General features: G+C 55.4%; 1 protein-coding gene and 1 long non-coding RNA gene across 2 annotated transcripts; both read left to right on the top strand.

Annotated features, from left to right (window-relative positions):
- The first annotated feature begins 412 nt into the window (after positions 1 to 412).
- On the top strand, positions 413 to 3,792 carry LOC131381265 (uncharacterized). Its single transcript, XR_009209891.1, has 3 exons — positions 413 to 465; positions 1,401 to 1,606; positions 3,700 to 3,792. It is a non-coding gene; the product is annotated as an uncharacterized LOC131381265 (long non-coding RNA).
- Positions 3,793 to 3,820: 28 nt separating this feature from the next.
- On the top strand, positions 3,821 to 13,347 carry ATG9B (autophagy related 9B). Its single transcript, XM_032762192.2, has 13 exons — positions 3,821 to 4,888; positions 5,032 to 5,075; positions 5,253 to 5,317; positions 5,555 to 5,716; positions 7,451 to 7,592; positions 9,415 to 10,169; positions 10,342 to 10,495; positions 10,702 to 10,881; positions 11,451 to 11,687; positions 11,904 to 12,037; positions 12,184 to 12,280; positions 12,475 to 12,598; positions 12,684 to 13,347. Exons 1-13 carry the CDS (start codon positions 4,339 to 4,341, stop codon positions 12,809 to 12,811), a joined length of 2,772 nt encoding a protein of 923 aa, XP_032618083.1. The 5' UTR covers positions 3,821 to 4,338; the 3' UTR covers positions 12,812 to 13,347.
- Positions 13,348 to 13,902: the final 555 nt, after the last annotated feature.

Here is a 13,902-nt window from a genome sequence, read left to right as displayed (position 1 = left end):
ACAACCCCCTCGAGCCTTGGCGGTGATTGGTGAAAAGACACATCAATCTTATTTCAAGCTGTGATTGGAGGATATGTTGTCAGCCCCCTCCTTTTGGAACTGTGATTGGAGAGAATCGCCTATCCGCCCGCCCCCTGCTCTGGGCGGAGCCGAGCAGGAAGTGGGCCTGCCTTTCGCCAGGTGCTCCAGTGGGCCCCGGGTGACGTCCAAAGGGTGTGCCCTGAGTGGCACTCCAAGCTATGGAGTGTCCATAGTAACGTGTCAACCGCCGACCTCGGGCCATTTTCCCAAGGCTCCAGGATCTCTAGATGTCCCGTCGTCTCAAGGGCGTGTAGAACGCGTTTTTTGGGGGAGGAATGAACAAAAATCGACTGGGAGTTTTTTCAAAACACGTACATATGCCCTGCCACCCACCCCACTCACCTAGGTGCGTCAGAACTGCTGGGACATCTGTCACGGGAAGGGGTGGGTTGCCCCTCTACACCTGTGGGCGTTTCTCGTTAGGTGGAAAGAGAGACTTGGAAAAGAAAGAGACACAGAAACAAAGTATAGAGAAAGAAAAATGGGCCCAGGGGACCGGCGTTCAGCCTACAGCGGATCCACTTCGGCACGGGCCTCTGAGTTCTTTAGTATTTATTGATCATTATCGGGCGTGGCAGGATAATAGGGTAACAGTGGAGAGAAGGTCAGAAGGTAAACACGTGAACAAATGTCTCTGCATCGTAAACAAGGTAAAAAAGTGCTGTGCTTTTGATGTGCATATACATAAACATCTCAATGCTTTAAGGAGCAGTACTGCTGCCAGCATGTCCCACCTCCAGGCCTAAAGTGGTTTTCCCTATCTCAGTAGATGGAATATACAATCGGCTTTACTCCGGGACATTCCATTGCCCAGGGACGAGCAGGAGACAGAAGCTTTCCTCTTATCTCAACTGCAAAGAGGCGTTCCTTCCTCTTTTACTAATCCTCCTCAGTACAGACCCTTTACGGGTGTCGGGCTGGGGGATGGTCAGGTCTTTCCCTTCCCACAAGGCCATATTTCAGACTATCATATGGGGAGAAACCTTGGACAGTACCTGGCTTTCCTAGGCAGAGGTCCCTGCGGCCTTGCGCTGTGTTTTGTGTCTCTGGGTACTTGAGATTAGGGAGTGGTGATGACTCTTAACAAGCATGCTGCCTTCAAGCATTTGTTTAACAAAGCACACCCTGCACAGCTCTTAATCCATTTAACCCTGAGTTGACACAGCACATGTTTCAGGGAGCACAGGGTTGGGGGTAGGGTTACAGATTAACGGCATCTCAAGACAGAAGAATTTTTCTTAGTACAGAATAAAATGGAGTCTCCTATGTCTACTTTCTACACAGACACAGTAACAATCTGATCTTTCTTTTCCCCACAGTCACGTGTACTTGGGGAAGTACTCCCCCGGTGATTCTGACACTCTTGCCCTACGCCTCAGCCACTGAGAACTATTGGTATGGAGGGCCTGTAATTTATCAAGGCGCAGCCTCAGATCTCTCTGCCTCGCAGATACCTTCCTCACCCGGGTCAGAATGACTTGCCTCAGGCTCCTGCCAAAGAGTTTGCACCACTCATTTCTTCCCTGTAATTACTTGTTTGCGTATTTGTCTCCCCACTGGGCTGCAGCTTCTTGTTGGGTAGTGGCTCTGTTTTATTCATCTGTCTTCGTCCCTTCCAAATGCTTGGCAAGGAAAAGTGCCCTTTATAATAAATCGACTTGAATTGGGAGTGGTGGTAGGGAGGCTGTCAATGAGAATGAATTCAGGGTGAAACTAGGTAGGACAATGTCCCAGGATTAGTTTGGGGTTGAGCTGGGGAGCTCTTGGTGTATGGGGGGGGTCCTATTGTGACTATGGTGGAATAGCCATGATACTGAGTGACACTGGGTGAGTGAGGTGGGGGACAGACTAGACAACACCCCACATAACCCATCTTGACAGATGTCTCAGAAAGATTATGGGAATTTCCTGGCCCCCTCTGCAATGTGGGATTCCATTTTGCTACCTCTAGAAGGACAGGGTCTTGTTTTCTTTTTTTTTTTTTTTTTTGAGACAGAGTCTTGCTCTGTCACCCAGGCTGGAGTGCAGTGGCGCGATCTCGGCTCACTGCAAGCTCTGCCTCCCGGGTTCACGCCATTCTCCTGCCTCAGCCTCCCGAGTAGCTGGGACTACAGGCGCCCGCCAACATGCCCGGCTAATTTTTTGTATTTTTAGTAGAGATGGGGTTTCACCGTGTTAGCCAGGATGGTCTCGATCTCCTGACCTTGTGATCCGCCCACCTCGGCCTCCCAAAGTGCTGGGATTACAGGCTTGAGCCACCGCGCCCGGCAACAGGGTCTTGTTTTCATAGCTCTGCCTCCTGCTCAGAGATAAAGGCATGCAAGACCTGAGCTACTACTACAATATCCCACACAGAAGGAGAAAAGCAGGCACATCTGGACTCAAGTTTTGTGGCTGATTCCATGATTGCCTCCAGTGAACAATCTGGGAAGCACAGTGTCCATCTCTCCATTTCAGGGGTACTGGCCCCAACCTCAGCCCATAGGCCTAAGCCCTAGAGACCTTGACACCTGGTGGCTGAGTCAGCATCTCAGTAATGGGCTTTAGAAGGAAACCTGGTGATTCAGGGCCTCAAGAATGGTGTTGGGCAAGCCACCAGACCAGCTGCCTGGGTCTCCTCCTCCTTGTTGAGGTGACAACAAGGAACTCAGTTCAGCTCCTCCCTGGGTACCCAAATTATCCTTCCCAGTCCCAGACTCACAGCTGTCCTCCCTTCTGATTCAGCCCTGATGCTTTTCAGGGGGGTCCCAGAAGTGGGATCCGGACTTGAGAGAATGTCACAGTTCAAAATGATAAGGATGGAAATGGAATGGAACTTTCAGAGAACCCCAATTTTCTACGCTAAGCTCTCCAAACCAACTCTCAAATCCAAGATAGCTGCCTTTCCTTTCTTCACCTCCTCTTCTTAGTTTTCCCCAACTTGGCTGCAAAGTCAGGCTCCCCTCTTCTCTTCCTTAGCCCCTCAGACCAATAAAACATGCAGCCTTTTCTTATTCTTTTAAAAAAATTTATTTTTGACAGGACACGGTGGCTCACACCTCTAATGCCAGCACTTTGGGAGGCCAAGGCAGGTGGATCACGAGGTCAGGAGTGCAAGACCAGCGTGGCCAACATGGTGAAACCCCATCTCTACTAAAAATACAAAAAATTAGCTGGGTGTGGTGGCACGCACCTCTGGTCTCAGCTACTCAGGAGGCTGAAGCAGAAGAATCACTTGAACCTGGGAGGCGGAGGTTGCAGTGAGCCGAGATTGGGCCACTGTACTCCAGTCTGGGTAACAGAGTGAGACTGTCTCAAAAAGAAAAAAATTATTTTGTTTGTTTTTTAGATTTTGTAGAGATGGTGTTTCCCTAAATTGCTCAGGCTGGTCTCGAACTCCTGGCCTCAAGTGATCCTCTCGCCTGGGCCTCCCGAAGTGCTGGGATTACAGGTGTAAGCCAACATGCCTAGCCCCTTTACTACTTCTTTTCTATTTTGGTCACAAAACATTTCCCTGTTGATCACTGTAGTGTGTGTGTGGAGGGAAGTGGGGGAGGTACACTCTTAAGAAATGAAATAGTTAACATCTTGGCCCTAAGATTTGTTTTAGAGATGGAGTCTTCTCATTCTGTTCCCCAGGCTGGTCTTGAACTCCTGGCCTCAAGCAATCCTCTTTCCTCGGCTTCCCAAAGTGCTGAGATTGATTACAAGTGTGAGGTACCACGCCCAGCTACAATCCTTTAATGGCATGTTTTTGGGGGGGTGGCAGGGGGCAGGATCTTTCCCAGGCGGGAGTGCAGTGGCTAGATCTAGCTCACTGTAACCTATACTGTTCCAGTGTAACCTGCACCAAGCCATCCTCCCACCTCAGTCTCTTGAGTAGCCAGGCACACAAGCACACATCACCACACCTGGCTCTAACATGATTTTGCTTTTTGCTTTTGTCATTTTGGCTGCTGTTCTTTTTATCTTTCATTCATTCAAGGTCTGAAGATGGAGATAATAGGAATCTTCTCATCTCAGTGTGCTCTTTAGCCCTTCCTCTTAAACTGATGCCCCTCTCACGCCCTGAGGGATTTGGCCTTGCGTTGCCCTGGAAGGGGTGTGAGTGATCAGACAGGTGACTGGGAGCTGGGACGCCTGAGGCCTGCCTAGGCTGAGTCACCTAGTAATGTTGTTATCATTGTTCCTGTTGAAGTCCCAGCTCAGTTTCACAGACCTTTGTGGAAGCAGCAACAGCTCCCATCCTTCCAACCTTTCTGAAGAAGCCGTGGCCTGATGGTGAGCCGAACGGGCTGGGGGGGGAGAAGAAGGCGGCTGGGGCGGTGGGGAGACCTGGGGCCCGGATCGGTGCCCCTCCTCCCCATGCCGCTGCCACCTCCTCCTCCTCCTTCATGCCGGGGACCTGGGGGAGGGAGGATCTCCTTCTTCTCTCTGTCCCCTGCGCCTCATACAAGAAGCTCCCCCTCCTCATTTTCCCCTCCCACTGCAGGGCCCCCTTGCTCAGTGCTACAGGGGACAGGGGCTTCTCAGCCTTGCCACAGTGCTCTCCCTACCCCAGCCACCCCCCCAACACAGGCTCAACCTGCAATGACACCTGCCTCTGCATCTCCCTCCTGGGGATCCCACTCCACCCCACCCCTAGTCCCGGCAACTCCCCCTCCCTCACACCAGTGCCCCCAGGACTCTCCTGGGCTGCGGGTAGGCCCTTTGATCCCTGAACAGGATTATGAGCGGCTGGAGGACTGTGACCCTGAGGGGTCCCAAGACTCACCCATCCACGGGGAGGAGCAGCAACCCCTGCTTCACATCCCTGAAGGGCTCCGAGGTATGTGTGTGGGTGTGGGTGGGAGCGGGTTAGTGGTGCCTGGGAGCTCCGGTACTTACCCCAGGCTGGGCCTCTGGCAGCGGGTTGAGAACGTGGAGAATTGATCACATGCCAGGGGCCGACACTCTCCCCTCTGTGCCCAGGCTCCTGGCATCACATCCAGAACCTGGACAGCTTCTTCACCAAGATATCCTTTGCGCTAGGCCTGCAGAGGTGGCATGGGAAGGTCCTCTTGAAGCTGGCCCTGTTCTTGGCAGGGAGACTCCGTGAGGGCGTCATGGGTGGGAGACTTGTTGGGGCTGAGGGGAGGCGTGCTCAGGAGAGGCCCCCCGTGCCTCAGGCTTGTTCCTTGACATGCAGTCACATCTACAGCTACCACCAGCGGAATGGCTTTGCCTGCATCTTGCTGGAGGATGTCTTCCAGCTGGGGTGAGATGCTTAGCCCAGGCCCGGAACTCGGTACCCTGGGCCCATGGGTTCCTTCTGTCATTTTGCTTCCTTAATTGTGCCAGCTGCTTCCATCCCATGCTTTCCCAAGCGGCCCAGGGCCTCAGCAGGGGCAGGTTCGGGGAGGATAACCATGGGCTACTCTGGGGGCCGGCGCAGGAGCCCACCTGGCTGTCCCTGATCACTGCAGCATCCCGGCACCCCCCTTCCTCCCGGCAGACAATTTATTTTCATTGTCACCTTCACAACCTTCCTCCTTCGATGCGTGGATTACAATGTTCTCTTTGCCAACCATCCAAGTAACCGTACCAGACCTGGGCCGTTCCACAGCAAAGTGACCTTGTCAGATGCCATCCTACCCTCAGCCCAGTGTGCTGAGAGGTGAGTGACAACCTGGTGGGGCCCTGGGGGTGAAGCATGAGCAGCGGGTAGAGGAGTAGACAGGAACCCCACTTTGTCCCATGATCTAGATAGCAGTTCTCAAAGCTTTTGGTCTTAGGACCAAAAATACACTTAATATACTTTAAGTTGTACTTAAGTGTATTAAGTTGTACTTAAGTTGTATTAAGTTGCACTTAAAGTGTATTAAGTGTATCTTTTTTTTTTTTTTAAGACAGAGTTTCACTCTTGTTACTCAGGCTGGAGTACAATGGTGAGGTCTTGGCTCACTGCAACCTCCACCTCCTGGGTTCAAGCGATTCTCCTGCCTCAGCCTCCCCAGTAGCTGGGATAACAGGTGTGCACCACCACATGTATTTTTAGTAGAGACAGGGTTTCACCATGTTGGCCAGGCTGGTCTGGAACTCCTGGCCTCAGGTGATCCACCCGCTTTGGCCTCCCAAAGTGCTGGGATTACAGGTGTGAGCCACTGTGCCCGGCCTATTAAGTGTATCTTAATTAAAGTGCATTAAGTGTATCTTAATACACTTTAAATTGGTTGAGAATCCTAAAAAGCTTTTGTTTATGGGAGTCGTATCTATCTACATTTTACCTTATCAAAAATTAAAATTAGGCCGGGCATAGTGGTTCACACCTGTAATCTCAGCACTTTGGGAGGCTATGGCAGGAGGGTTGCTTGAAGCCAGAAGTTTGAGACCAGCTTGAGAAAAAAAGTGAGACCACATCTCTATAAAAAATAAAAATTAGCTGGGCTTGGTGGCGCGTACCTGCAGTCCTAGCTAAGCCTAGTCAGGAGGCTAAGACAGTGACTGTCTCTGATCACTGCAGCATCCCTACACCCTCCTCCCTCCCAGCAGACGATTCATTTTCATTGTTGCCTTCACAACCTTCCTCCCTGAATGCATGGATTGTAATGTTCTCTTTGCCAAGCAACCAAATAACTGTACCAGAACTGTACCAGGGCTGTTATTTGGCAGGGAGATAGGAGCTATGATTCTACTGCTGCACTACAGCCTGGGTAACAGAGAGAGACCTTGTTTCAATAAAAAGGAAAAAAAAGAAGGAAATCGTAGCTGAGAACAAATTTAAAATGTAAGAGTGCAGCCAGGCGTGGTGGCTTACACCTGTAATCCCAGCACTTTGGGAGTCCGAGGCGGGCGGATCAGAAGGTCAGGAGATCAAGACCATTCTGGCCAACATGGTGAAACCCTGTCTCTACTAAAATATACAAAAATTAGCCAGGTGTGGTGGCGGGCACCTGTAGTCCCAGCTACCCTGGAGGCTGAGACAGGAGAATCATTTGAACCCGGGAGGTGGAGGTTGCACTGAGCCGAGATTGCGCCACTGCACTCCAGCCTGGGCGACACAGCAAGACTCCATCTCAAAAAAAAAAGAGTGTACAAGCACACATTTCATCAGCTGTCAGTGTGATGTGACGTGTTCATGTGTCTTGTAGCCTCTGGAAAACTCCACTGCACACTCAGAGAACAAGAATGAAAACATCAGAAAGCATTAGGATTATTTGGAAAAAGTTTGATTTTGCACACTTGTGAAGGCCACTTCAGCACCCACCCCCTGCCCCGGGCCCTACTTTGAGAGCTGCTGGTCTAGCTAGATCCCCCTCCTCATGACGGTTTTTCCTCGCTCCCGAAGTCTGGTCTGCCTCTTTCTCAGGTGCCCACCTTTCTCCCCCACTGCCCGCCCAACCCCATACAGGATCCGCTCCAGCCCGCTGCTGGTCCTCCTCCTGGTCCTGGCTGCGGGGTTCTGCCTGGTCCAGCTGCTTCGCTCAGTCTGCAACCTCTTCAGCTACTGGGACATCCAGGTGTTTTACAGGGAGGCCCTGCACATCCCCCCGGTGAGCTGGGTGGCTGTGTCTGTGTGGAGGGTGCCATGAGAGGGTGGGCAGAGAAGAGGGGAAGAAGTGGGACTGTACAGGTGGAAGGGCCAACTGGAAAGAGGGCGGAAAGAGCGAGGTCTTATTGACACCTGCCCTAGGCCCAGAATAATGTCAGGAGGGGGCTACCACCACTTAGAGAGCATGGCCCTCACCCTAAGGGAGTTTAGTTTATTTAGATGGCTCATATGAGATGATATATAGTTACATGTTTGTGCTAAAAACATTGATTAGAGAAAAGAGAAAGGGCAGTCATCTGGCTTTTCAGAGCTGGAGGAATTTGGGTTTGGCTTCAAAGGGCAGGACAGGAGGGGAGGGGAGCACATTCCAAGCCCTAGTGCAGGAAGGTGGGGAAAAGCCATGAGCTTTTGGAAGCTGCAGTGAGGAGATGGACCCACCAGCCTAAAACAGAGCCTTCAAAGCCATCCCCCGCATTGCAGGAAGCCACTGCATTGGCCTGTTCACTGTCCACTGCTTATGCTCTGCCCTTTGTTTCCTCACCATCTTGAGTTTGCTCCTCCCTCCTCTGTATCTAAGTTCTTTCTTTGAGGCACAGCTTGAAGGTAGCCTTCTGCAGCTTGCTTCCCTTGCTCCCCTGGGAGGTCCGGAGCCCTCTGTACAGCCTTTATGTGCAGCAAGGGGAGAGGTCTTAGAAGGCCCCTGAGCAGAGGAGAGGGAGGAGGCCAGGGAAGCAGAGGTGGTGAGAGTGGAAGCTGGACCTCGGATTGGCTCTGGCGGGAGACTGCTCACCCGTCTCGTTCTCCTCCTCCTTTCTTTCCCCTCCTCCCCTATTCCTTCCAGGGGAAGGGAAGGGAAGACACTGGGATGGACTGGAGAGGCCAGCCTGGGGGACTTGACTAACCTGGACTGGGAAAGCTGAGTGAAACTGGGCTGAAGTGAGGTTTGCAGCCTCCAAATGAGATCTGACAGTGCCCCACTGCCAGATGTGGACATAGCCCAGGTCCTGGGAAGGCTTCAGTTGACAGAGCTGAAGATGGCCTGGAGTCGGGTGGGGCTGGGAGTGTAAAGCGTGCCCAGGCAGAAGGTGGGGAGGATTCTGCTCCAGAGTTGGTGGGTGCGCTGGAAATGGGAAGGAGAGATTCTCCCACGAACTGCCAGACATTCTGGTTTTTGTGTTTTTGTTTGTTTTGTTTCTTTTGAGACAGGGTCTGGGTCCTTCACCCAGGCTGGAGTGCAGTGCTGCGATATTGGCTCACTGCAGCCTCTGCTCCCCAGTAGCTGGAACCACAGGTGCAAACCACCACGCCCTGCTATTTTTTGTATTTTTAGTAGAGACAGTGTCTCACCATGTTGCCCAGGCTGGTCTCGAGCTCCTAAGCTCAGGCGATCTGCCCGCCTCAGCCTCCCAAAGTGCTGGGATTACAGGTGTGAGCCACCGCCCCCGGCCAGCCATTCTGTTTTGTGTGTACAACTGAGGGGGCCTCAGGCACTTAAGGAGCTGAGAAGCCAGGTCCAGCACCTGGAGGCGTCACCAGGAAGTACATGGCTACTGGCCACATGAATGGCAGGGATGATGAGGAACAGGGCAGTTTAGAAGAGGATGAAGGAAGTAGCGCATGCCCTTGTTAGTGACAGGGTTAAGGGAGGGCAGAAAGAGAAAGGTGGGAGACGGGGACGATGAGGGATGTAGCTTGGCCATGGCGAGTTTGTGATCGCAAACTCAGTTTACGGGTTTTCAGGCCGCACACTTAGGGGTGTGGAGCTTGAGCATCACTGTGGAGAGGAATGGGGGGTCGCTGGCTCTCATCAGTGCCCCTTTCAGGAGGAGCTGAGCTCGGTTCCCTGGGCAGAGGTGCAGTCCCGCCTCCTGGCGCTGCAGCGGAGCGGGGGCCTGTGCGTGCAGCCGCGGCCCCTGACGGAGCTGGACATCCACCACCGCATCCTGCGCTACACCAACTACCAGGTGGCGCTGGCCAACAAAGGCCTGCTGCCGGCCCGCTGCCCGCTGCCCTGGGGAGGCAGTGCCGCTTTCCTCAGCCGCGGCTTGGCGCTCAATGTCGACCTACTGCTCTTCCGCGGTCCCTTCTCGCTCTTCCGCGGGGGCTGGGAGCTGCCGCACGCCTACAAGCGCAGCGACCAGCGGGGCGCCCTGGCAGCGCGCTGGGGGCGCACAGTGCTGCTGCTGGCCGCCCTGAACCTGGCGCTGAGCCCGCTGGTGCTGGCCTGGCAGGTTCTGCACGTCTTCTATAGCCACGTGGAGCTGCTGCGGCGCGAGCCTGGCGCGCTAGGGGCGCGCGGCTGGTCCCGCCTGGCGCGCTTGCAGCTGCGCCACTTCAACGAGCTGCCGCACGAGCTGCGCGCGCGCCTGGCCCGCGCCTACCGCCCCGCCACCGCCTTCCTGCGCGCCGCTGCGCCCCCCGCGCCCCTGCGCGCGCTGCTGGCCCGCCAGCTCGTTTTCTTCGCGGGCGCACTCTTCGCCGCGCTGCTTGTGCTCACCGTCTACGACGAGGACGTGCTAGCTGTGGAGCACGTGCTCACCGCCATGACCGCGCTCGGGGTCACCGCCACCGTGGCCAGGTGCGACGGCAGATGCCCGGGGTGGTGGTGTGTGTTGGTTTCTCTGATCTGGGGCCATGAGAGGCTCCCCCCGAATCCTTACCACTCCCACCACTGGGGCCCTCTAGCCCTGCATCCGACCGCGCGTCCTCCTAACCGCAGGCCCCTTCCCCCCACGGATCCCGCCTTTCAGGTCTTTCATTCCGGAAGAGCAGTGCCAGGGTCGTGGGCCGCAGCTCCTGCTGCAGACAGCCCTGGCCCACATGCACTACCTCCCGGAGGAGCCCGGACCCGGCGGCAGGGACCGCGCCTACCGGCAGATGGCGCAGCTGCTACAGTACCGAGCGGTGAGGGTGGGCGCGACGGCGGGCTGAGGAGGAAGTTGTGGGTTCTGTCTGCGCGGAGGGTCTGTCTGGGAGAGGGCATGGGACAAACGGACTACACGAGGAGTCTAGGGAGTGACTGGGTGGGGAGGCTTCTTGCCCTGGCGGGTCCTGATAACGCGCGTGGGCCCCTCAGCGACCCCTGCTCAGCCTCACCGCTGCTTCCCCAGGTCTCCCTCCTGGAGGAGCTCCTGTCCCCGCTCCTCACCCCGCTGTTTCTGCTTTTCTGGTTCCGCCCTCGTGCCCTGGAGATTATCGACTTTTTTCATCACTTCACTGTGGATGTGGCTGGGGTTGGGGACATCTGTTCCTTTGCCCTTATGGATGTGAAGCGCCACGGCCACCCTCAGGTCAGAGCTGTTCCCTGGCCCTGGGGGGTTGGGTTGGGTAGGAGTTTGCTTGCCTCTCGGGAGCAGACCTGGGTTCCAGCCCTGGCTCCATTGCTTGCTATCTGTGCTCTCGTGCCCTCATCTGTCAGATGGCAACAATGGCAATGTGCTCTCCAGAGCACAGCCAAGGCCAGGCTTGTGAAGACACAGATAATGTCTGTATAGCCCATAATGGAGTTGCTGGCACATAGTAATGTCAGTAAATGGGAACAAAGACCACCTGGGGGTGAGGAATGGGCTTGGCCTGTGGGTGGGGCTGAGTAAGGACTGGTGCCTGGACCAAGGCTGTCAGGATCACCCTGGGCAAAGCACTGAGGCTCAGCCCTATCCCCGAGCTGGCAAGCAGTCCAGGGGTGACAAATAGATGACAGGCCCAGGTTCTGCACTGCTGCTGTATTTTTGGGTGATGGTGAACAAGTCCCCGTTGTGGTCTGTTTCCTTCACGTGGAAGATGGGGCAGTATTTCCTGTCCCACCTGTTCCCATAAGGCTCAGTGTTCTTAGCACCTGAAAGACTGTCCTTGCTCACAGTGGCTCTCGGCGGGACAGACTGAGGCCTCGCTGTCTCAGCGTGCGGAGGACGGCAAGACTGAGCTTTCTTTGATGCGGTTCTCCCTGGCGCATCCGCTCTGGCGCCCCCCAGGGCACAGCTCTAAGTTTCTTGGGCACCTCTGGGGCCGAGTGCAACAAGATGCAGCTGCCTGGGGCGCCACCTCGGCTCGCGGCCCCTCCACCCCAGGGGTGCTCAGCAACTGCACCTCGCCCCTGGTGAGTCCCAAGCCTGGCCTCCCCTTCTGCCCTCATCCCCACAACTCCTCTCCAAACTCTTCCCCTCTAGCCTCACCTTAGGTAGTAACCTGCCTCACCAGCCCCCGCCCCCAGCCTGCTCTCCTGCCTTCTTTAGGCCTCTGCGCTTCCTCCCTACTCCCTTTCTGTCCTCTCTTCTGACTTCCTCTTTGGCTTTCCCTCTCCACTTGCACCCAGCCTGAGGCCTTCCTGGCCAACCTCTTCGTGCACCCTCTCCTGCCCCCGAGAGATCTGAGCCCGACAGCCCCCTGTCCAGCTGCGGCCACAGCCAGCCTCCTTGCCTCCATTTCCCGAATTGCCCAGGACCCCAGGTGAGGAGTGGAGGCTGAGATGCAGGGGTGTGGGCTGACCCTCTAGGAGTGGGGAGCTGGGGCGCTGCGGGGATTCAGAAGGGGAGCCCTCTGGGGTGTGGTGGGAGGAGGGCATGTCTTTTGACCTGCTTCATGTTGTGTTCCAGCTCTGTGTCCCCAGGAGGCACTGGGGGCCAGAAGCTGGCCCAGCTCCCAGAACTTGCTTCTGCCGAGATGAGTCTCCATGTCATCTACCTGCACCAGGTGAGTAGAGGGGTGCCCAAAGGAGAAATGTGGGAGAAGGCAGGTGAACAACATGGAGACTGAGGCGGGGCGGAGTCTACAGAAGGGTCTAGCAGAGTCGCAGGAGGAGGCTGAAAAGCCCTCTGCCTCTAGCCCAGGTACTTGGCCCTGCCCTCCTTGGGGGACGGCCCTCATTCCTCCTCCCTTCCATGCAGCTTCACCAGCAGCAGCAGCAGGAGCCGTGGGGCGAGGCTGCAGCCTCCATCCTGTCCAGGCCCTGCTCCAGCCCCTCACAGCCACCCTCGCCTGATGAGGAGAAGCCATCCTGGTCAAGTGACGGTGAGGAGGGTGGGGCCTGCAGGGGACAGAGCCTGGTGGACACTGGGCATCATGGAACTGCCCAGCTGATGGCCTTTGTCACCAGGCTCCAGTCCTGCCTCTAGCCCCAGACAACAGTGGGGAACCCAGAGGGCCCGGAATCTGTTCCCTGGAGGGTTTCAGGTGACCACAGACACCCAGAAGGAGCCTGGCCAGGCCTCTTGCGCTGACTGAGACGACTCCTCAGGGTCAGTAGTGCCTCCTGTGAGGGGAGGGAGAAAGGACTGCATAGGTAGTTGGTTCGGAGTCAGACTTGAAGCGCTGGGAGCAGTGGTGGGAATTTGGGGTGATGGGAGGTGGTCATCTCTGGAACCGACCCCTGGACTGCTTGCTAAGGGCCATCTCCTCCCACAGGTACCCCGGCTTCCGCAGCCACAGGAGATTGGAGGGTGGAGTGGAAAACACAAGGAGTCATCGTTAGAGGCCCCATAGATGACAGGCCCAGGTGCTTTAGTTGGGCAGGACCTGGGAGTCAGTGAGGAACTCGCCCCGAGAACAGAGAAAAGGTAGGAAAGGAGAGGAGATGCTGATGGCATCTGGAAACAAGTCTTAGAGATGGTCTCCACCCGGAGGGGATAAGGGGAGACACCCACAACTGGAATGTGTCCTGGAGCAGTTGCCTGGGAAGAAGTCCTCAAGTTTCCTCAAGGTGGGGGACAGAGGTCAAGGATGAGGCCGAGCTAAATGGAAGGGCGACAGTGAGGCAGGTGGGCTTTAAGGCTGTGGATTCGTCATGCTGGCGGCTGCCAGCAGCACTTTCAGGTTCCTTGGGGCTTGCAGGGGATGGGGACTTGTGAGTGGAAAGACGGGAGGGCTGATGTTTTTGGACTTCAGCACGGGTGTGATGTCTCAGGAAGTGGGTGTGGCTCCCCATCCTGTATGAAATAAGCAGTAAAGCTTGCTCATGGCTGTTGCACGTCTCTGTGACTCTTCTTTCTGGCAGGCCCCACTCCTGGCAGCTGAGTGCTGCACCTGCCTTCTCGATCACGAGCCTGAGAACTGCACGGGGGAGCAGCCCAGACTGGCTGGAAACCATGTTTTCAGAGTACAGGGTCAAGTGGTGTGTAGGACTCTCTGTCAAAAGAATGACCCCTTTCCCCGCCACATACCCACAACTGCACAGGTTAAAACAGAAATCTGGTCATTTTATAATTGTAATCCATGCCGGGCACAGTGGCTCACACCTGTAATCCCAGCACTTTGGGAGGCTGAGGCGGGTGGATCACGAGGTCAGGAGTTCAAGACCAGCCTGGCCAACATGGTGA

Source organism: Hylobates moloch, unplaced genomic scaffold (assembly GCF_009828535.3).
Source record: "Hylobates moloch isolate HMO894 unplaced genomic scaffold, HMol_V3 SCAFFOLD_1, whole genome shotgun sequence".
NCBI lineage: Eukaryota > Metazoa > Chordata > Mammalia > Primates > Hylobatidae > Hylobates > Hylobates moloch.
This window is presented reverse-complemented; position numbering and strand designations above follow the sequence as displayed.